The sequence below is a fragment of the Sinohyriopsis cumingii genome, chromosome 10, assembly GCF_028554795.1.
Source record: "Sinohyriopsis cumingii isolate HCF-2022 chromosome 10, ASM2855479v2, whole genome shotgun sequence".
Taxonomy (NCBI): Eukaryota; Metazoa; Mollusca; class Bivalvia; order Unionida; family Unionidae; genus Sinohyriopsis; species Sinohyriopsis cumingii.
In genome coordinates this window covers 28143221-28168629 of record NC_142970.1, presented here as the reverse complement: position 1 = coordinate 28168629, position 25409 = coordinate 28143221, and the positions used below count along the sequence as shown (strand labels likewise).

Genomic DNA, 25409 nt, shown 5'->3' with positions numbered 1-25409 from the left:
GTTCTAATTTAAGCGTTGTATACATCTTGAAGTGGGAAATATCTGATATCAAGAGTTTGTCAAAGTAACCTAATTTTCACGCTACATTGCAATTTCACATTGTTATCCATCAATGAATTTGCATAAGCTTTATTCCTTTCCCTCCTATGAAACATATGGTGGAGGACATCGTATCCATTCTAATGGACCGAACGTCTATTGTATGCTGCGTTTTCTTAATATGAAATCTCGAACTTCAAGCAATGATATTTGGGAAGCTGCTGGCGATATGCCGTTTTATAGAACCGAATCATTAAAGTCATTAACAAATCACAGTCACAGATGGGTGACAATGTTAAATGATGGTAGTTATATTGGCTAATGTTGCTAACCTTACACCAGACTGAAATGTATTATCTCATTCATATTGCGATTCTAACTGGAATACTCAAAATTACACATAGGCAATATATCTGATAGGAGGCGATCCTAAATTATGTTTATTTATTTTGCATGTTTCAGAGCCAGACTTTGTTGTAGAACATTTCTTGTGCCGTTGGAGGGTAATGTTTTGCATCAGCACGGCAGAGACAAATGCCACAAGCAATCAAAATATGTTGCATCTTATTGACTTTTCTTTTATCCCCAGCCAGTTCCTTTTCAAAGTGGGAGAGAATAAAAGTTGATGGTAAACGTGGAAGTGCGATTAAGGTGGCCGACGATAAGGAGAAGAAGGGACACGTCATGATCAGCTACAACTGGAGTCATCAGGAGGCTTTAATAAGGATTAGAGATAAATTGAAGACAAATGGATTCTCTGTTTGGATGGATATTGACAACATGGGCGGTTCCACCCTTCAAGCCATGGCAGAGGCTGTGGAGCTGGCACATGTTGTTCTGATATGCATGTCAAAGAAATACAAAGAAAGTCCCAATTGTAGAGCAGGTAAACTGTGAAAACAATATATGTATCTCATTTCACATTATTTTGTTCAGGTTACTTCAATAATTAAAACATTTTGTTCATCGACCGGAAATGTACAAATCTGTAACCAACTAAGCCCCAGTTTCACCTCATAACCCCTTACTTGTCAGAAATAGCTTAAAATTATAGTTTGGCAATTATTTTGGTACTAGCTGTCCAGATCAGAATGGTGTTATAATCCTAGCTAGATCCTAGCTAGATGGCTAGTTAATGGTGAATAGTTAAGTGCACGTCGAAATTTATATTATGTTGTGATACTTATGTCAAAGTGTTACTTATACAAGCATTTTAATTCACACTCAGGTTCAAAGCCCAATTAAGACGTCTGAATTAGTCATTGCTCAAATATTATATGTTTGACTATAATGTTATGGCCCCATATTTCGAACGGATGAACCATTACGAATGATTATTATTTATGTCTGCTATTCTTTACGATTACAACCTTTCCTCAGTTTGCATGGGATGAGATTGCTGTTGTTTGTTTGTAATGTGTTAGTCATTTTTAGAAACCGATACATGATATTTCACTTATACTATCTTTGTCACTGGTAAATTGCTTAGAATAAATATATTAAACTAGCAAACGACACTCTACGTGCAAATTGTAACATGCAAATCAGTCTCTACGCATCTCCCCAGTTTCTAATATATATATATATATATATATATATATAGAGAGAGAGAGAGAGAGAGAGAGAGAGAGAGAGAGACATCTAGTTGACTGCACCTCTGCGTATATTTTTTTTCAGATGGAAAAGACATTTAGACCTGGCCCTTCACTCATCGTTAGCACAGAAACTCCTTACTGAGATATAATACTGTGAACCCACTGATTGAGTCTTCACTCTATTTCCTTACCTTTTAATATAACAGTACAATGATCCAGTAACAAGTTTATTATGTTATGTAACTCACACGTTACAATATTTAAAAGACGTTAATATGTGTTACATAGAAATGGAACGAGAGCGCGACATTTGGGTGGGGTTATGGTGGTCTTTGTTAGTTAAAGTAAGAAGTATTTTTGTAGTGCACTTAAATATGAATATACAAGAGTTGAAATACGTATTTATTTTGATGTCAAATGAGAAATGCACATGATGCTAATGGATATACCTGGGTGATGTTATTGGCATGATACTTGAAAGAGAAACTTAAACATACTCATATGTTAAACAGTTCACAAATATTCAGCGGATATAAGCACTCATGTAATTAATTAACTAGTCCAGGTTTAAATAATGGGCAGTTCAATGAAAGAGTTTGCTATATATAGTTTAATTTTTTAGAAACATCCACAAATACTGTAATTATAATTTGCAACAACTTTTATTTGTATTATAAGGGATTATATTTGAAAACTTTGTGGGTTGTTAATAACTGCATATGTATTTGCTGTAACTGCAGGGCCATAATTCAACCCACCCGCTAGCTAATTGAATCATCCTGGTTAAATGTAAGGATTTTGATTATGTTTCTAATAGTTATAAAGGAAAGCTGAAATTGTAAATTAAACGGCGAAGAAGAATGACAATAAATGTATATCAGTTATTAGTTATTCCTTGAAAATCATAATTAAAGTAAAAGTGAAAATAGATTAGACGAAGAGTCAAAACATGGTTATTATTCACCACGATCATTTTGAGTTTATGAGTCAGTATCGTTAGCGCTTTCCTTTTTATTGTTTTTTCTTGTTTATCTTTATGATCGTTATTGGTATCTTTAATTCCTAATGTTGATTTATGTTTGTAAAATGCAGAAGCTGAATATGCGTATGAGCTGAGAAAGACAGTAGTTCCACTTAAGATGGAAGAAGGCTACAAACCAGATGGATGGCTTGGAATTATTATAGGACCAAAGCTATTTTACGATTTTAGTGGAAGGTACCCTTTTGAAGAAAAGTGCAAGGGCCTTCTCAAAGAACTAGCAGCCTGCTTTGCAAAAAGGGAAGTAGCTTCCAAAGTTGTGCCTGCTATTTCCCAAAGAGTAAGCGTCAGCACGACCACATTCACACACGTTTCGATGCACGCATTAACACATACGAATATCCGTAACCAATTGTGCCAGAAAATAATTCCAAAATATGCATGATCTTTCAGAGATGTAACCATAGACGTACATGAGTAAGTTCAAAAGTGTCCTTTCTCTAATTCCAGTACTTAAAAGTAATATTGCATTCCAGTATGTTATTATAAATAATCTAAAATATTAGAAACAATATCTAGCGATGGGTTCATTCATGTCAGTGGATCTATATTTAACAACAAAAACAGAAGAGGGAATATAAATTTGTATTATTGAATAGATCTGCTTTGCTGTATTATTTTGATTCTCCCGTTAGTTTTTCACTAATTGCTATCCAACTTGTAAAGTGTCAATATTTCAGTATTAAATGTAACCACTCGATATTTGAAAATCTGCAAATTTCATTCAGTTATGAGCCATTTGATGTATTTTCTTTCAAAGAATTTTTAAATTAGCTGTCTCTGTTGAGTGCTAACCCCAAAATGAGAATACAATATATGCTTCATAGTGCGATTTTGATTGATGTTGACCGGTCCGTCAATATAGATGAATCTCGACGCATTTTGATAAGTTGTTTCCAAAAGAAACTACGAACGATATTTTACTGTTGAAAAAATGTCCACAGATACAACCGCTGAGATAATTTCAAATTAGTAGCACAAATGCAAGTAAAAGGTTAGAAAGGTAGACGTTAGTCATTCAAGCTATTCTATGACATACACATTACTGTATCTAAGTGTTGTTTGAATTTCTTGCCTTGAAAAACCCTGCCTATTACATGCTGCAGACGATTAAACCTACATGTAGAATCTTCCATGCTTTCGGTGAGTTACTGTGTATAGCTATATGTTGTAATGGTAGTCACCAGGTCCATGTTAAACGATTCGTCTTTCGAAGTAGCACTAACTTTAATTCAATATGCTAATATACTCTACAGTTAAAGTCACACTAATTTGATACACTGCTAGACGCAGTCAGAGTAATAAGATGGATATTTTAAGTCATTCAGTTGACATACTAATGTCAAAGTTAGTTGTAAAATGTGACGATTACGGTCTTCCGATGTAAGAAAAGGGACTAATCGGTATCTGACAAAAGATGCATCTAATACGTATCAATTTGCGAACAACAAAACAAGCCAGTATCCTTTGATATTTAGGTAGAATATCTATGTCAAATTCCTACAGCGTTATTTGTAAACAGATTATATTGACCTGAACACCGTCTTAACCAATGCTAATATCCTGTATGCAAATGCGTTTGGTTAGGATTGTTAGCGGTACGATGATATTTTCTTTAATGTGTTTTATAATATTTCCCGATAGCCCGAAGACACTGTTGACGCTGTTCCCATCTCAATCCAGCACAGGTCGGTTGGACGTCCTGGTCAAGAAACATCCTTGGAAACATTACAGAGATGGACACCAAAGGATGTGAATACGTGGCTTGATGAGCACAACCTGCCTAAGTATCAAAAGCTTCATCTAATTCTTTGCTCTCCCCCATCCAAAATTATTTCGGTATCTATATTTAATAGTTCATTTCAACACGAAACTTTATTTTAAATGCAACTCATTGGGTCATATGTAAAATATAATAGAAAAAGGATATGCACGGAGTGAAAAAAACACTAGTAACAAGTATTCAGTTAATCTGGAGGAGGTATTTGAATGGGCTCTAATAGTGTATGAACAAGTTGGACTGATAGCTGGGCCAAGGTCGATGATATAATGCTGACTTATTCATTAAGTATCGTAAAAAGACCCACTACACTAATAATGTTGTTTGAAATGAGCATCTACAAAGCACATGAAAATTAAAAGAAAGTGTCTGAGCAACCGGCATACAACATGCCTAAAACGGCTTATATAGGGTTTGAGAAGTGGGTATGTGTATCAAACTTGGCTGATAAATGTTGTGTTATACTTCTTTTCTTGAAGTCAGCAGTTTGGACACTTGACCGGAAAGGATTTGACAACGCTGGTGAAAATGAGAGCAGAGGTAAACAAACCATTTCAAAGCTTTCAATTTATTTCAGTTATTACCCTCTTACATCCAGCTATGACAACATAAAAGATCAGATGGAGCTTTCATGTTTGAAAAATCTACCAATGTGTTGAATTTAAAGTAAGTTTTTTTTCCTTCAATTTGTACAGCAGATGAAAACGTTACGAAGAGTTTGAATAGATAGTGCAATTTCTGAGAAAGGGGGAAACAGTTCAAGTTAGTCTTATAGTATTTATTTATTTATTCAGGCTCCCGAATATTTCTATAACTGCCTGGAAAGAAAACTGAAGATCGAAAGTTTTGCAATGATGGGCATGTTCACCGACGCTCTGGAAGACCTGGCCACCTAACCTACAAAAATATCAACAGAGCATTACTTGGTGTTAACTTTTTCAGGCTGTACAATTTATTTAGAAGGGCATCTTGAAGTTTCCTAACATCTCAATCATTATTCATAATGAAATCGTAAATTTGAACTTCCATAACCAATGTGGCAATATGAAAAAAATCATTTGCAGAAAGCACATGTATAACTTAAGGATCCCAATCACCACCTACAAACTGTTAGTAAATTGGTGTCCCAAACAGTTTTAGTTTCTAATAGCTCATATCAGTTGTATCACCGTACGTCAAAAATGCAAGATATGTTATTGTCGTCAGTTAGTAAAGGACGTCCTATAATAGAAGAATACAAGTTAACCAAGGCTTTGATTCTTTGAACAGGGGTGTCATTCTATGTAATGAAGAAATAATATCGCTGAGGCACTATATGCCAGTGTGGTAGCATAAATTAATTGTGGTGACTTTAGTCGGGTACATTGCACATCGTTGTTAAGCCTTTGTATTACCAACCAACTGCTGGCAATCACTGAAGCCAGTATGTCCGCTTCGTTCACAATAATATGATCCGACCTGACAAGGGAGAGCGCATGTTTCTTTCACCTCAGAGGTATATGGACTAAACGTAAAAACAAAGTAATATACTATCATTGACCTTTCAAAATAAAATTCGATCTAAAATCACAGGGAAAAGAAAATAATTTTTATGTATTGGCACTCAGATGAGGAACGCCTGCTATTATAACTATTATAATGTTTAAGATATTTGGGAAGGGGGTATTATTTCCACAAAATTTGAAATATAACATAACATTATATATATATATATATATATATATATATATATATATATATATATATATATATATATATATATATATATATATATATATATATATATATATATATTAGGATGTTATAACATAGTATATTGTACTGCAAATCAGCCAATTCAATATAATATAACATCTCTTGATATTTCAAGTGCTTACAGCCAAATAGCTGTAGGATGACATAATAATACATTTTAATCCTATACCCTCAACAAAATAAGAGGAGAGGTACATTATGAATGGCATGAATTAGAAAATATTTTTTTTTCAGATAGAACTTGAAATTGTGTAGTTTATTTAAGATTTTATGTTTACAATTTAATCAAAATATTTTTTCTTAATATTGCTTGTGTACTTTTAAAATCACCAATCAATCGTTGTAAATAACATCGCTTCTGCTAATGTATTATAATCTTCTTCCATGATGCTGCACTGTGGGATTCAGTGTCTCTCCCAAAAATAAACATGTATTGCATGTGAGACTGGCTTCATTTACATGTGTTATTATATCAAAGTAAATAGGACACGTGTGTCAAATGTACATGTAATAGTTGTGTATTATATATCAACTGAAATGTGACCTGCTTTGCTTTCGTTTCTGCGTACATCGTTATACGAGAGTATTTAATTTATATCCTACTTTATTCAAAATGAGTGAGTTTGGTTCATTTCATGATTTACGAGCAAAGTGCTTGTAATGAGGCGACTATGAACTCGTGTGCTGTGGATTGCACCAAAGCCAGGTCATTATTTACTCCAAGTAATTGTTGTTGTTGTTATGGGGTTTAACGCCAGTGTTCAGCACGCGATAGGCTATACATGGCGTCTAGTATTAATGGTGGAGGAAGAACCGGGGAAGACCCCGGATAGAACCACCTACCAACGAGAAGCTACTGGCAAGCTTTCTCACATAACCACATAAGCCCAACTAGAGACTCAAGCCAACGAGACAGCTGTGAGATGGCAGTGATCCGTAGCGGTGAGCGCTTTAGACCACTCGGCTACTCGGAGCCCCGACCCCAGATAGAACAGCAACTTTACAAGACGAAATGTCTTGTCAGAAAGCTGTCTGATTTATGGAGAAAAATCTTCATGGAGGAAAATCTTCAGTTATAGCTAGTCATTGCTTTTCTCTTGTGGAGTTGACGAGCCTCAATCATCACGTCTGCGGTCACTCATCAATCCCTGAAGCGGCACTTACTCTCAGTCAGGTCCCTTGATAGATACGATGTACAATACTATTCCGCAGAATTATATAGAGAATTTTGTTGGCTACTGACAGCAAGGAGATGTCCCGATGGCTGTCGCGTGGATATATATTGACCTTCCACTTGCACACGTCGACGATGAGTGCATCTTTGTATTCCTGGGTTATATTTAATTAACTCCACTTTAGTTGGAAGAATATGTTCAGTATATGTGCAATGTGCATGTCTCCGGCTTTGTAGATAACAGCTAGTATAGCATCCCCTCCATGTGATTTGCCATTTGACAGCAGGTTCATTTCTTTAACAGTTTCAGTCAGTGCTGGTGGAGGAACTTATGATGTGTTCATTTCCATTTGGGGGAGTCGACCAGTAGCCTCCTCACTGATCAATAACTACTTATGAATGTACCTTATTGCACAGCCATGAGTCTAGCAACTCTGTTAACTTAATTAGACAGTCGCATTGACTTTGCTGTAGCATGCTATTTTGGATGAGGACGTGTTCTTTTCTAAATCAGCCTTATGTAACCGCTGGTTCTCATTCACAAATCTATATATGGCAACCAAATCGTGATGCTTACCTGCGGTGCTACCAGGTGTTTCGTAGTTAAGAACACATATTTCCTAAAGGATGCCCAAACGTCCTGGATATGCTTCGAACTTACATCAATTGTATCAATAGATCTCACATATTTTCGACAAATGACATTCTCCTTTTCAATTGAGAGACATTGAGCACTATTGTCACTTTGTGCTCTTCTTCTTATTTTGCTAAATCTAGATACTGATATTGGATAATATGAGCATGTAGTCAACCCAGTATTCTGTATTTATCATGACCCTCGTCACTTGGACATCTTGCTTGTGTCTTCTTTTGACGATGTGAAGAGCTAGGTAATGTCCAAGTTCAGCAGCAGGAAGGGTGAACAGACCAGAACTTCAGACCAAAATAAAGCTTCCTACGGAAGGTGTAAAAATACAAGCGTGATAATCGCTGAAGTGTGTGTGTGGAGGGGGGCTAAATAAACCAATTATATATGCGCGATAAAGCCATCCTACGACGAGTCAAAATTACAAGCGTTACTGACGCCTTTAACCGGGTTACTTTTTGTGTGTCTAATATATTTTCGGGGGTCGTCATCCCTGCTGTTGGCAAAAATGATAACGGTCCGATTACGTACTTATATCATTAGCATTGATACAATACGCTAACCATGGAATCTCGTGCAACTAAACTATCTCGACAGCGACTAGAGGCAATTAAAACTATGTTCCAGTCCGTGATTCTGGCAACCAAATTATTAGATCGTCATGAGTAGCTAGTGGATTTTACAGAAGATACAGAACAGTTATTTACAAAACAGTGTCGAACCAACAAAGAAAATTGTTACAGAAACTGCGGCAGCGCTCGAAGCTCTTGATACATTGCCTGTTAATTATGTTGTCCGTCTTCAAGCAGCTCAGACATTACCCCAGCAACCTGCTCAACCACAACCATAAGTTCAACCTCCGCAAAAAATTAGGAGGAACATTACAGATAAATTTACAATTGAATGTATTGCCGCCATCAAGGATCCAAACCAATTACTTAATATTTCGGCATTTGCATATCGTTATAGAAATTGGTATGTAAAACCCGAATATGTTAACACTCTAAAATCTGCCGATTGGGTTAAGGATGTATATTGCATCGCTACTAATTCCCTGCAGATTAGATATGATAGAGATGTTAATCAGTTTAAAAATGTTGTACAGCAAGTAGGTGATTATATTAAAAGAGTAAACCAATAAAGGAGATAAAAAGAAGAAATGAAGATGCAGCTTGAAAAAAGCTAGGCGAGGGAGGATATCAACCTTGAAGAAAAGTGAGAGAACCGAAATCAGACGTTGATGTGGCAGCAAAAAATATGTGGACAGCAGCAATGAGGCGACAATCAGTAAATGCGTTGATAACATCGGTGATATGATGACGTGGTTCTCCCAATATGGCTAATAATAAAATTACTGGTCTTGGAGGACCAGAAACAAACGATGACGCTGCAGAAGGAAATACGCCGACAACAGCATCATCCCGATGACGACATCTTTAATGACAATTAATGAAGTATTGCCGACCACGTTTTGTTCTGATTATGCTACTCATGTAAACACGTTTAAGAATTTTAGCAGAAGCACAAATAGAGCCATTAAAGACATTTTTGGAAGTCCAGCTGTCCACGATGTTAAACTCTTTTGCATAAAAAATCACCGATGACATCAAAGAGATTACCGATAATACTACCCCTGCACATGCAATAGCGTCTGGATTAGCATTATGGACACCACTCAATAAATTCATCAAACATTGCACTAAGGTTACCGGCGTTTACAGGTTCTCAGTAATCGGCGTTACAACGTTTACAATATCTGTCACAATTTCACGGCGTTATCCAGTTAACGAATCTTCTGGATCTACGTTAGTGCTATTGGAGCAAAACGACGAAGGAACAGTTGTGGTGGAGATCTAAGAAAAAACATCGACGCGTTGTTATACCACTTGTGTATTGAAATCTTCGCCAAAATATACCACTTACTTAAAATTTAGCAATATAAATAATGAACTAATCTATTGATGTTGAACGGTTTAGATACGAGCAAGCATGTTTATGCCAGACCCAACTGAAAAATATTTTTGTTGCGCATGCAGTAAAACAAGAATAATACCGAAGACGTAATGTTGCTGCTGAAATAATTATATACTCTGCATCCGAGGTCATCGCTGAAACAGTAAAGGTCATCGGCGCATTATCAGCCACATACATAATAACACCAGTAAAAGGAAGTGCTGTTTCACTTGTAACCGGTGTTGCTGATATTCTTATTATCATCGCCAAAAATATAATAACTCCCCGTTGGTATCATTACAACAATTATTTCCTTGCAACCCACCGAATCATTTTGATCTAATATTTGGCCAGCTATGATACACTAGCAATAGTGCTAGTGCTATTTCTTTTGGCTGGAATCGCAGTTGGATAGCTAACGTCAAAGTGAGGTTTGGTTTGGCTGGATGATATCATCGTGGTTGTTTGTTGTTTTGTTGCTCTAGCAATCGAAACGTTTGAGTTTGCGACATTATTTTTTAAATCAAGGAAGATCTAAATATATGTCGTACCCATGTCGGAGACGGTCGCGCAGGTAGATACCGCTGGGTGTGAATTTCCAGTTGCTTTATAGTTAATCTTAATCATTTCTTCTAATTCCTGATCTGATATTATTCCACCACTGAGACCCGACGATATCAGGCGTATGCGCGTGGTACCACTGATACTTCATCTATATATTCGTGTAATTTATCAACTACCATATTTGTGAATCTTGTATGTGATGCAATCGATGGATTCTATCAGATAGATCTTAAAAAATCCAGTCAGGCCCAGCCGGGATACATTTTATATGTATTCACCTCTCAACCCCCGCATGGATTTTGTATTGTGTTAGAACCTGTTAATTCAAAATATATACAATCTCATAATCAAATGTTAAAACGGATGCATTTCAAACTTACTGACCAGCGCGGATATCATTTTCACTTAAGAGGATATTCTTATACAATAAGTTTGTATGTGAGATCCTGACAGTCAAGGAAAGTATAAAAAAGTCCAACCAGGTATGTTCCCATGGAATAATACAAAATTAATTATATTTGTGCGATATTATCAAATGTACCAACACACGAGAGTTTTTGCATACAACAAAGAGGTTCTCGAAAGTGCCGTCAGAACAATCTTGACACTGACAACACAGAAAAGTTTTGTGTTAATATACTATTGATGATTATGGAGATGGAGAATTTTTGTTATCGCAGGAACAATTAAAGAAACTGGAGCGAAAACACATTATCATAAGTGGTTAGTTACGGAGATCAAATTCTGAATTATGCACATTCTTGCCGTAAACGGTCAAAGTTAGAGGAAATACTCGCTGGGTTGTAACTACACATCTTTCCGACGAAACCTCTCATCATCAGAATAAAAATAAAACTAATCATTATGATCAGAATTTAAAAAAAGATAAATTATATTTTCTCTGCTGTCGAACATTCGTTGTTTTTTTTACCAGTTTTTGACAACTTCTGTCATTTTTGAGGGTAAAAAGGTAAAACAAAAACATTGTTTTCTGTTAGATTCTGAAAATTTTGAGGGCGAAAACCCGAAACCCTTCTCTAATTAATTATAGTAGAGAAATTAAAAGGTCTTTGGAAACTCAACCAAAAATCAACGAAAATTGATTTTAAAAAATCAGTAAATAATCGATCAAAATCAGTTGAAATTCATTAAATTTTGTTGACTTTTACAAAGACTTTTCAATTTCTGTAATAGACTAAATTAGATAATGGGGTCTGCTTCTTGCTCTCAAAATTGTCAATATCGGACTGAAGAACAATGAAAAACCTGTGAAAATTGACCACCTGACAAAGTAAGGCAGTGAAAATCGACTCCGAACTCATTAGAGAAAGTCTTTTCTCTTGATGTTACAACAATAAAACTGACCAACTACTGATAAAGTTTTATTAAAAAAATAGAATTCCCGGAAGGAATTCCTAATATCATAACTTTCACTTCGTTTACAATCCGTTACCAGTGATTTTGTCACTGCTATCACTTTCACAATCAGATATAAGTTTATTCAACTCTCTTATTCACAATCCCACAAACTTTCTTGTTTCATATTCCTGAGACAGGTCTCATCGCATTTGTTTTCAATCGCCAGTGGTAGTGAAGCGAATAGCTTAATTTGTATATCATCGCAAATACAGGCTAGCGATTTTTGTCATTGCCTGTTGGAATAATTTAATAAACATGTATGAGCTGCTAGAGTGTATCTACCTTCAGTTTTCGTTTTTCTATACATCAAAATGATTTGTGATTTTTTCAGGATCAATTTGATCAGAACGTTGTATACCAGAGTCACGTAATTTTTCAATCTCAGAAATAATCGCATGATTATTTCAAAATTCATTATATAATAAATATATGTTAAAATATATAAAATATTTTCATTCCTAATATATGTCGGAATGGATGGACGGCAAATACACTTATTTTTGAGATCATTCCGCGAAAACAGTCATAAATAAATTTATGACATAGGTACCTGTTTTGCCGCAGTAAATATTAGATAACCAACATTATCTAATGAACTGATCGTATTTTGGTTTACAATTTCTGATGATACCTTCACGTGATGCCTCATAAATTTTAATGATAGGACGTGTTACAATATTGTTGTTTTTCTATCTATATAGCAAATATTATTTTTCTCAATTATTAATGTATTATTGGAAAAGTAAGTATGATGCTAGCCCCAAAATCTAGCGAGATAGTACTCAGTTATAGGATATTCATTTTCATCATTTTTTTATCATAATACCGTTTCAAGGCTCTGTATTTTCTGCCTCCATAGTCTACATCCGATTGCATATACCTCTGACTCCCTTGTGACATTTCAAACACGAATTTATTCTATGACTAACTAGTCGTAAAATCTGTAGGTTTTATCCAAAGAAATCCGTTACGCATGCTTTATTACAAGGAGTTGCAGATCCAATCATTAACCACTTGCAGTTATTCTTTGCTTAATCATTATATATAATATATTAAAGTTTAATTCAAATACATATTTTCCTTAATAAATTGGAAGAAATTACGAGATCATCTGCAATTAAACCTTCTCAAGGGAAATTCTATATTGACAGAATAACTCCTGCCTGACATGCTGGTGCGACCTTTTTTTTTTGATTTGACGTATCAGACTGATCGATAATATTCGTGAAGCGAAGAAAGAGTTTCGCAACGATGGTGCTGCTCATGAGTGGTCAACGTTTAAAATTAGGAAATGCGATAAACCCAGAATTGATGCTAAGATGAATGACCAGCGAGGAAGGACAATTATTAACCCTCTAGAGGAATAAAGATAAATTTTTATAATAACATTTATCGTGCCGACAGGGTCGCTGTGGTAGACGCTTCCGGCGTAACCTTTATTATCTGTGACAAACGTGACATGTTCGAGGATCACATCACGTTGTAGATGTTGCAAAGTTAAGCAAAACTTCCAAACCAGGAATGTTGACTGGTATGACAAGCCATATTATGAACCGGAATTCCATGTGACTACAGCTGTTTATGCCATATATCGACTGAATAATAAATCTAGTTTAGGTGATCTTAATCCAATGAAAATTTCGACGCTGAATTGTGTTGCTGAACGAATTACAGAACATTTCACAAAACGCGATAAGTGGAAATGGTTTAACGAACATGGGACGCAAAATAATAAATGAATGGGATGAGTATGTCAAGGAACCTGGAGCTACGATCAACGACGTTGATGAGTTGGAAAAGAAACAAAATTTTACAATGAGGGTCAAAACAATAACAGGTGATATTGTGTACGAATCGAAATATAAATCAAAAGGCGTTTTGCAATAGACCCATGATCTAAATTAATCACAAGCATTGGTGATGAATGTAACAATATTATCACGATATATAACTATTAAAATTTATAACGGTCATATTTTTGAGTTTAAAGATAAAATTAGTAAAAGTGATCCTGGATCCGTGAGGTTGTTTCAAAGTTCCGAATCTGAAAATTTTGATCAGTTTGTATTACCTAATGAGGATATTTATCGTGCAAAATCTCTTCATGACAAAATGAAAATGATGATATTGAACAATTATTCGGCAATTATTTTACCGACCCGTCGGCTGCTCCTCACTTCACTCAGGAGAAAATTTCATTGCAACCGACAACATCTGAACTTATTGTCGATATGCAGATGAACAGCTGAACATACGGGCTCGGTGTGTTGTCTAATACTAAATAAGATAACAGGGACGTCATAGGGCGAATGGAGAATAGAAATTATACAAATACTCACGTGTTCTGAATATGCTGAATATATTATTCCCGATGATATTTATTTTTAAAATAGTCTCATGTCAGCGTTGTCACAAGCACCGTCGGTGTATGATCCCATAGCGAAACATAAAACTGTTTATCTTAACGGCTGCGGTGGTTCTTGTAAATCAACGCTTGCAATTGAAGTATTGCCGAATTTTCATATGATTGTTTTGACTCCTACACATAGACTCGCTAGAGAAATGAAAGAGCGAGGAGTGAAATCTCATAGTTATTACATCTTTAAATGGAAAGCAGATGCATAAACTCCTAAAAGAATGGGCGAAAACAATCCAAACAAACGCTCTGAAAATGTTAGATTTAATCTCCCAACGATTGCTTGATGGCGATGAATTGCGGTGTGTCCTCGTCTGATTTTGACGCTATGTTGTTTCATCAGAAATGTCACTGCACCAAGACATTCTTTGCCAGATCAACTTTAGCCATTGTGACCATTGCAGTGTCCTCGTTGATAAATTCGTTCAAACGCAAATGCAACGTCAGTTGCTATTTAAGTTGATAATGGTTCCGCTTCTTTATATCAACTTGCAACTTCAACCACATTTAATGCGTATTTGTATGTGCTCGATTGATGTCTGCCCGTTTTATCATGAGGTAAAACAAAATGTCTGCCTGATGAACATGTGCATACTGAATTTCTTAGGTGGTAAAATATAGATTTGCCTTATGCCTTGCTAACCATTCTGAAGCAACATTACGTGCGCATCTGCCGCATCAGCAAGTTCCCCAATCGCTGCTCTACCCCCTCCAATATCCTCTTGGGCTTTAATACATCGATTCCATTAGTCTAATAATAATTGGCTGACTAATCACTGGCCCTAAGCACTAGTTCACCTTTCGTCACAGATCTTATACAAAATTAGCAAACGATTCTCACAAAGTTTTTCATTTATACAGATTTTAACGTCGATGATGCACCATCGGTAGATGATTTTTATGGTAACAACAATGATTTCGTAGCACACGATGATGTGATGCTAGGCAAACAATCAAATCCAGCTCGGATATTTTCCCGATGCAGATACAAAAATCACTGGTTTATAGTATATGTTTCTCATCGATATGCCTAAAGTAATCAAAGATAACTGCAATCTTCTGATTGTCTTTGATGGTGTTGATACGCACACACTAAGAAACATGCATCATGGTGTTCAGAAGACATGGATATGATACAATTTAGAAGCAAAAAAAAAAAATCATTAGCTTAAGCGATTCCTCACGGATTTATCACAATAAATTTACACGATCGCCAGCCACAATATCGGATACGTCTCGTTAAAAGTTTTGGTTAAGAGGCCGTTACAATTTATTTAAACACCCAGGGGCAACGACCCGTAAATAAATTTATCACACGAAACATAACCCGGTTAGAGGTCTCAGTGACGCTTTTATTTTTTTATCCGTCGAAGGAAGGCTTTATTTCGCAAATACAATTGATCTTCATCTTTATTGACGCTCGTATTTAAACAACATCCTTATGAAGCTTTATTTTGTTCTGAAATTCTGGTCTGTTCACGCTCCCTGCTGCTTGGTCAATAAAGTCTCCGAATGTGTTGAGATTCACTGCCTTGTTGTAAATTTCATTGTTCAACCTGATTCATATCTTATAGAAATATTTAAATGTTATATCTTTAATTATTGTTGACAATCTCTTTCATTGATATTTCCCGTGTTTAAAACTGTATGACATTTCGTTTCTTTACTTGCAATGCTACATTATCTTACACTTTTGTTTTATACAAGTTTAATATAAATGAATGTAGGGAATGTCATGAAGTTTCTGTTGTTGGATAAGCTATATCACACACGATTGGGAACTGATATTGATGCTCTGATTGAGAATTGTCTAACTTGCAAATCTTGTAATGAGAGATCAAGGACATAAGATACATTGATCGTTGACAAAAAATGTATTTGACTTGGATGTTTCATTGGAGTCAATACGTATTTCGTAATAGGTACTCGATCAAGTCTTTAAGAATATATTTGACTCATTTGTAAAAAAAATATACCGAGTCGTCGAATAGTGTGTTATAAAGGAAATAGGCTTCCAGAAATCAAACTTGAATACAACATAGCGTTACATGCCATCTATCGGAAAGCATGTGTCATGTTTGATCAGGATTTAAATCGTATTGTCTCGATACGTAATGTATGTTTCAGTTGCGACTATTAAATGATTTTCATAATGGAAAGGCAAGCATTTCAAACTGACAATAGTATATAACACCGCACTTGACGTAGTCTTGTTCAGCCGGAATGTAGTGGGACTAATGTCTGATGAGTTTTTCTCATAACGCCATAACGTGATTTTAAATGTTTGAAAGTTCTTTGCATTCGCTGATGATAGAAAGTTGTGTCATAACCATTGTGATGACCTTATCACGATATCGACATGGACGTTTTAAAGGAAAGATTAAGACTGACCAAATTAATTGTATAACTATATCCGCTGTCTAAGTTTACAATATAGTTATTGCTAGAAAAATGTTCCATACAATGTTTTCAAACATTTGAGATAGAAAGAGATGACCTTTTAACGAAGCGCTGCATGTAGGTAATATAGATAAATAAAGGGTCTAATCAGACCCACGTGTGTCGAAGATGTGAATGGATCACGTGAGAATCTTTCTGAACGAGCTGAACTTGCGCCGAAGAATCTACCTTGAGCTTATGTTTATCACTGTGTGTATTGAAATCTGTCTCGGTTTGAAAATATTTTTTAAAAAAAAATATAAACTATGACAAAAATCTAAGCAAAACCCTAACTTCAGGATTCAACACTTGTGCAGTGTTTGGTGGATGTTCTTCCAGATGAAAAGATAAATTGAACATTCACTGGCGAAAATAAAAACTTGCTGATTATTATTTTACATTTTTCTCGATGACGATTCCGTTGCCATGGTACAATATCGTCTAGAGACATGATATTGCAGTACAATACATAATAACGACAAGACCATTATGCAGATAAATATATATATGTTAAATTACAGCTCTTGCATTATGAATACAGAATATCCGCTACAATTAAATTCAATAATTGCAATACCTAATGATCTGCAGATTCATCTAACTTTATCACATCCCTCGGCGATAGACGTCAATAGAGAAATGTCACAAGCATGCCAATGACAGAATGAAGCTGCCGACGTCATGACAATATATTGCTAAAGCATACTAATCTAGACGAAAACTTGGATTATGTTGTTACTGAGCGTTAACCTTGTTTATATGACAAATACACTGTATACGTTGCAAGGAAGGTAACCGAATAGTACGTTATTCGCCACCGATGTGGATTGTTTCCTCTTGACATGTGTGATAAATCAAATTGGGTTCGCACATAGTCTCCTTGGTAAACAAAGATGGGAAGAATGGCTAAAAGTAATATGGCTAACATTTGTTTATTTTTTATCATTTAATGAGCATTGTATATTGCAAAATTATTGAAATGCAATACGTTCATTTTAATAAGAGAATGGTCAACATGATTCCACAATTACTAAACAGTTTTCCTGAAAGATAATACATACTCGTAAAATCCATCCTTCGACACCATAAAATTGTTCATATCCATAAAAATAAATGATTCGTACTTTCTAAACTCTGGTCGGTTTATATTTGCTTTCTTTGAGTTGAACACCAAGAGATTTAGATTTTCTGAGCTAATTTAGTATCCTTTATATACCAGGTTCCATTTTAGCTCCGCTTATCAAATGAAGCATATTAGTATCAAGTCCACACATGGCCCTTAAGATATATATATATATATATATATATATATATATATATATATATATATATATATATATATATATATATATATATATGGACCTGCAAGAAAAATATTTTGCGATACACGATTTTAATGATCTTTCTGACGAAGATCATGAAAATCGGGTATCGGCAAATATTTTTCTGGCAGGTCCATATTGTATTGGTCACTTTATATAACTCCTCTATCCCTCTCTCCGAGAGCAAAGCAAAGATGAATGTAAATGTTTACTTTTTATTGTTTCAACATACACCTACTCACGTACTCCATGGATGGCATCAATTCCATTTTATGACTCTTGCTTTGAGAAAGATTAAAAAGATAAAATTGTTGTTTACTAAAGGTTTTGAATCATGATCAGGAACTTGGTCAACATTATATACAAAATTTCTGATACTAATTGTTTACATTATAAAAGTCAGTCAGTATTAGACTATATTCCAGTAAATAAAGTTACATAACAATAGCATGTAATGGGATAAAAATTAAAACTAACAAACAAACAATTCAATTAAATCACATATACAGAAAATATGCCCATACATGAAAACAAGTGTTTATATAATAAATCTTTATTGCCATTTATTAATTATATATGAGGTTTAAAAATTAACATGAGAAGACCTATTATGAATTATACACAATATATATGAAGGAATACATATTTTACACGGGAAAGTGCATCTGCTATTCAGTTATATTTTTCCTTGATGCGTCTGATGTCAATATTATATTTCTGTAGCAGTAAACTCCACCATAGTAGTCATTGATTTATATTTTGCATCTTGTCGATGAAAGTAAGGGGGTTGTGATCCCTAAACGCAATAATTGAAGAAGGAGCTGGACTAATGTAAACTTCAAAACGTTGTAATGCCAATATCAATTCCGAACATTCCTTCTCGATAGTGGAATAATTTCATTGATGTTTATTTAATGTCTTATATAAATAGCACACCATATGATCAGTGTCACTTGCATCAACATACAGTTTAAGTGATTGACTGAAATTTGGACCTGTAATATTTGGCGCGCTATTAAGTATAGCTTTTAACTTATCAAAAGCCTCCTGAAGTTTCTAAGTTCAATGAAACTGGATTTTCATGCTCAATTAATTTGTCAGGTGTCCAGCAATTATAGAAAAATTAAGGAAAGCAATTCCGGTAGCATCCAGCCATATCTAAAACCCGAATTAGTTGCTTTTTGATCTGAGACGCACGTAATTCAGAGTTAGCCTTGACCTCTGAATCTATAGATTTAATCTGTACATGTCCCACGATTGGTCATATAAATGTTACACAAACATGGCAGAAATCACTTTCGGATAAATTAATTGTCAATCTCGCATTTGTGAGGCTGTCAAAGAATTTCCGAATTGTTGCTAAATGTTTTTCCATATGTAGTTGTAGAGGATGGGATCATCGATGAAATCATCACAATTATCTAGACCAGAGGTAATCATATTCATTAAACGTTGAAAGGTACCTGACAAACGCTTCATCCCAAAAGGTATCAATGTATGTTGATAAATTCCATCTGGAGTCACTATTGCCGAAATTTACTTTGCTCTTTCTGTCAGTGGAATTTGCCAAAATCATTTTAGAAGGTCAAATTTGGTGACATACTTGGCATTTCCGATTTTATTGATGCAGTCCTTTTTTGGTAATGGAAAGGAATCTGTTTTGGTAACACTGTTCAGCTTCGTATAATCATTGCACATTCGGGAAGTTTTATCTGGTTTCGGAACAGGTAAACATGGTGAATTCCAATCACTTTTAGTGGGGTCTGTGAAATCAATCTCCAGCAAATACTGAATTTCATTTTTCAAATATTCCTGTTTGAAGGGGTAATAAAGTATGGATGTTGTTTTACACTTGTAGAATGTACAATTTCAACGTCATGGAAAATTATGTTTGTTCTTGCAGAATGATCGGGAAATAAATGCTGATATTCAATAACTGTTTAAGTTTATTCCTTTTTACTTCTTGCAAATGTAAAAATTTATTTTCCAGATCATTCATAATTTCTGAATTTCGAAGATGTGTCGCTCCAAAATCAGTATAATCCGATGTTATTCATTCACTAAAATCTTCACTATGTGGGACAGGTACAACTAAATCATTTGCATATTTAACCTGGTTATTTCTTCCACTATGATGGTACTCCTTTAAATTATTTAGATCCCAGGATCATTATAATTTAACTCATTATGTTTCTTATTAACTTCGAAGCATGAGCAAGAGAGACATAGCTCTATCACCAGACTAAAACGTTCTCTCCAGTGTATTTCTGTCAAACCATAATTGCACATTTGACGTGAATTGCTGGGGAAAATACTCAAAAATAAATGGCTGCAAAGTTCCAGATATAAATTTTGACCCTTCACAAGACTGAACAGGTTTGGAAGGCCAAATTGAGCAAATAAGTTTTTGTTTTAAATTTAGTATTCTTCAAAGGAATTGTCTCTGGAAACCTTGTTGATGCACACATTATGTTCAACAAGTATTAGTTACCTGACTTGGTCTTAGATAAGGGACCAACATAATCTACCATGGTTCAACTAAACGGTTCATCAAATGAAGGAATATATTGCAGATTAGCCATATGCATCATCTGGTTTGTTTTTCCTTCCATTTAACAATTATGACAAGATATGCAGTATTTGCAACCATCACGTTTGATCTTGTCCTAATAGACGTGAGTCAGGATCTTGTGATAAGTCTTCTTAATCCCTATATGACCAGCCAAAATAGTAAGACTAATACGAGTAAGGTGGTTGGAATAAGACTAGTTATCATCAGTGAAGGTTTTCCTAGGTAGGATTATGGTACGCAAGCAAGCCATAATCCTACCTGTCAAACACACAGTCAGTATAAGACACTTAGTATAGCCGTGATTTGTTACAATATTAGTGCATCTAATATTATATTGCATTCGTTAAAATGCAGCTGAAAATCTACTCATTTCATATCTTTTTTTTGGAGGGTACTCTCCCCAGATGATCTTCGCAGAGCATTTGGGGAGGCCCTCCTGCCTTACTTATGTTTGTGTGAATGCTTTATTTTGGACTGGTATATTTATTATTATTATTTTTTATTGATTATATTATTATTTTGTTGAATTATTTTTCTTTTTTTTAAATCTAAAGAGTCATCTTTTTCTAGAAGAAGAATAAATTCTTCTGCCGTTCTCATTTCTTCCTCTTCTGTTAAACGTCTTCTTTTGAATCTAATGTTTCAGTGGCTATTGTTGCTATGGGCAATTATCGTGTCTGTTTGTTCCATATTTTGTTCACTTTGTGCCGTTCTCATTGATAATTGTCTTGTCGTATATTGGTCCTATGCTCTTGTTTGCTGTACTTTTAACTATGTCTCTATTCTCGGTTGTTTGCCCTGATGATTGTGTTGTTATTGTTGCTTTTGGGGCTTGTGCTCTCTAGTCGGTCATTTATTTCTCTTGTATTTTGTTTATTCCCTGTTTTTGTTTATCTTGTTCCTCCTGTTTTCGTTCTTCGTTATTTTATCTAGTTCGTTGTTGCTGCTGTTGGTTCACTCGTTGTTGCTTTTGTGAGTGATGTATTTGTTGTTTTTGTCCGTTTTTGTTTCTTTTGCTGTTTTGAAATTTGCTTGCCTTCTTGTTCCTGATTAGTTTGTTTTGGTTGTTGTTGTTGTTGTATCATTTGTACTGGTAGCGTTTGCTGACGTCGTTGTTCCGGTTGTTGTTCAGTTGGAGAGTTTTCCCCGCTCTCTTCATGCATCTCTATTTGGTTTGTTGGGCATTTATGAGGAGCATGTCCTGTTTTTCCGCATCTATCGCATGTTCGATTGTAGATACAACCCTTGTACCATGATTTTGTAAAGAAGCAATTTAAATAGAACGCCCTTTTAATCTTTCTTAGCTTTGTTTTTTCTATTACAAGTATCCATCAAATATTGCAAATCCTGGGGCTGTTGCTAGTCTATAGCTTTTCACTTTGATAACGAATTTGTTCTCAAAGCATTCTACAGTATCCTCTATCGGAATCTCCACTGGGATATCCGACAGGTGGAGCTCCCCCGTCTGTTTCTTAATCTTTCTCAGAACTTGTGTTGGTTTCTTTCACAGCTACTGTTTCACCCCTAATACGTATTTCTTCGTACGACAGGACTAGTAGCTTTCATCATGATCTTATAATGTAACACCCATATCCCTTTCTGTTTATAGCGTAAATTTATTGCAATACGTCTGGATTCCTGACTTTCAAGGCTATTAAAACCATTGATGTATCCGGTATTCTTTCTCTTGGTATGTTCTTCATGGCCAGTTCTTGTGTTCCCTCTTCATATCTACTTTCTAAAAAGGACCCTTCTTCTGTATCTATTATTTTAATCTTGAAATATTTGTCTAGGTGCTTTACTGTGTTGTGGGCTTACGCCATGGTTTCTCGTTGCCTCTCTTCTCCTCGCTCGTGAGTTGAATTCACCTTTGCTTTTTGTATGCATTTGTATATTCTTTGTAATTGTCTCTTTATGTACATTATTACATGTATTCCATTGATTCCTTATCCTGAAAAGTTAAAGTGAAATACTGGTTTGAATGATACGTGGTCCGGTTGATTTCCTTGCGGTTTGCTTTGTACGTGCCATTGCCGATGATAAAGCAACCGACTGTACTTCTCAAGAATGATTATCATAATTTCGTATCGGGAAAGACAGGACCATTATACAAATGTGTATTAATAATAAAGGTGAACAAACGTCCTATTTCATAACGACATTATAGGTCAATATTTTAGGTCAAAATGTCATGGTATACCATCATCGCATCTTATTGTGTAACACAGCAATAAGTAGGGCATTTTCACTTGTATATTCCGGGGGGAAATCTTATGTATTTATAATACATACATTTCGTTTTAATAGGTAGGATTATTGTAATCTACTATGTGATTTGTAAGCTACAAAAAATCTCCATTGATTAAAAATTATACAAACTAATTTTTAAATTACAGATGAACAAAAAGCCTTGCTGGCTTAGATTGGTCAGATTTTGACATAGTAACCATAAACTATGTGTCTTATATTCACGGATATTGTGCCGTTTTATTATAACAATACGCACCAGGGAATAGCCACGCCAATTAGACAGGTAATGGAGTAGAAACATATGTTACCTGTACTTATCGAGACTCAGTAAAACATTTAAACTTTTTCATTTGTCATTTTAATTAAAAATTGATTACGCAGATGTTCCTATCAGTATCCAAAATATATGACGACATATCTTATTTTAAAAATCGGTTGATTTTTATGAATTGTGAGACTTATAGATTTGGATTGGAAATGTATAAATAATTATAAATAAACTATGATTTATAGTAATTTATCATCCTACCATATCGTGTAATATACCATTGATTGGGACATTTATGTTATATAATACAGGAAAAAAATATTACAATAACTTAAACAGTTAATAGATGTAAGGTCGATTGAATAAGACTAGTTATCATCATTGAGAGTTTCAGTAGGTAGGATTGTGGCATGCAAGCAAGCCATAATCCTGCCTATAAAACTCACGGTCAGTATAATACACTTATTATAGCCGTAATTTCTTACGATAATAGTGCTTCTAATATTATATTATATTGACTAAAATGTAGCTGAAGATCTACTCTATTCATTTCCGGAGAGCGCGCGCGCGAGAGAGAGAGAGAGAGAGAGACAGACAGACAGACAGAGAGGACCAGTATACACAGGAGTATTAATAATAACTATGAAGAAATATCCTATATCATAATGAAATGTCATTAAATGTCGATATCTTACATCAACATTGTATCTTAATTAATCATCTAATGCTATTGTGTGAAATATACCACTGAGTAGGGCGTTTCCACTTGTATATTTCTCAAACAAATTATTACAATATCTTAAGCAAATAATATAAAAAAGATTTTTGGAATAAGACTAGTTATTCATTATCAGCAGTACGAGTTTTAGTAGCTAAGATTATGACATGATTACGGGCCCAAATCCTACCTTTAAAATTCACGGTTAGTGTAATACGCCTCGTATAGCCGTGAATGTTTACAAAGTTAGTACTACAAATATTATATTATATTATATTATATTATATTATATTATATTATATTATATTATATTATATTATATTATTTTATATTATATTATATAGTTTAAATTGTAGGTAGAATGGTCTCTATTAACTACAGAAGGCATCGAACACTTACACACTGAGGTATTTATATTAAATGTGAACTATCAGCCTATATATGATAATATTAAAGGTTAATATTGTAGTTCAAAATTTCATAGAATACTAACATTAGTGTGTAATATACCAATAAGTATGGCATTTCAACTTCTATATTCCCGGGGTAAAATCATAGGCATGCAGGTATGTATGTATGTATGTATGTATGTATGTATGTATGTATGTATGTATGTATGTATGTATGTATTTGTGTATATATGTAACTCATTTAAACGAAACAGAGAATGGTTGGTTGTATGGCATTGTCCGTGTTTTGTAAACAAAATGCACATTTTAAATGCAAAAAAGAAATCTGTTTCAACCGCTATTGAATAAACAGCTTTTTCAAGAGCCACATGAAACTGCAGCGACAAGACGCCTCCATTCGTCAGTTTCGGAAACAGCAACGTTAACATAAACATCAACATTTATGTTAACGTTGCTGGCTAACGTCGTCGCAATCAAACCAATTACTATGTGAATTTGTAGCTACATAGATCTCAATTAATTACAATTTATCCACCCTGGTTATTAAATTACAGAGGGACAAAAAGCCTTGCTGGCTTATATAGGACGGATTTGGACATAGTAATCATAAGCTATATAGCATATATTCACGGATTTTGTGCCGTGTTATTATATTAGCATGTTCCAGGTAAACGCCACCCCAATTCGACAGGAAATGGAGGAGAAAAATCCGTTAACTGTAGTTATCGAGACTCAGTATAAAAGTTATACTTTTTCATTTGACATTTTAATTAAACATCTTTTACGCAGATGTTTCTATCAGTATCCAAAAATATGACCACATATCTTATTTTAAAAAATCGGTTGATTTTTAAGAATTATGAGATTTATTGATTTGGATTGGAAATGTGGAGGACGACATGGTGTTATCAACCGACAAATTTGAAAGATTTGATAAAACAGTTGTCAACCTCAAAGTAAATGAACTGCTGAACAAATAAGAGATGTAAAAACAATCAAATATAGATTCATAATAACAATATTGCTGCAATAGGTGTTGGTAAATGGCTG

At 34.6% G+C, this 25409-nt stretch overlaps 1 protein-coding gene across 1 annotated transcript in view; it reads left to right on the top strand.

Annotated features, from left to right (window-relative positions):
• LOC149789814 (uncharacterized) overlaps window positions 1-6134 on the top strand; it is a 40506-nt gene extending 34372 nt beyond the window's left edge. The window contains exons 6-10 of the mRNA XM_089971806.1: window positions 629-925; window positions 2727-2953; window positions 4318-4460; window positions 4933-4993; window positions 5248-6134. Coding sequence (XP_089827932.1) covers window positions 629-925; window positions 2727-2953; window positions 4318-4460; window positions 4933-4993; window positions 5248-5349 — 830 coding nt within the window. The 3' untranslated portion in view covers window positions 5350-6134. The remainder of the gene's footprint in view (window positions 1-628; window positions 926-2726; window positions 2954-4317; window positions 4461-4932; window positions 4994-5247) is intronic.
• The last annotated feature ends 19275 nt before the right edge of the window (window positions 6135-25409 follow it).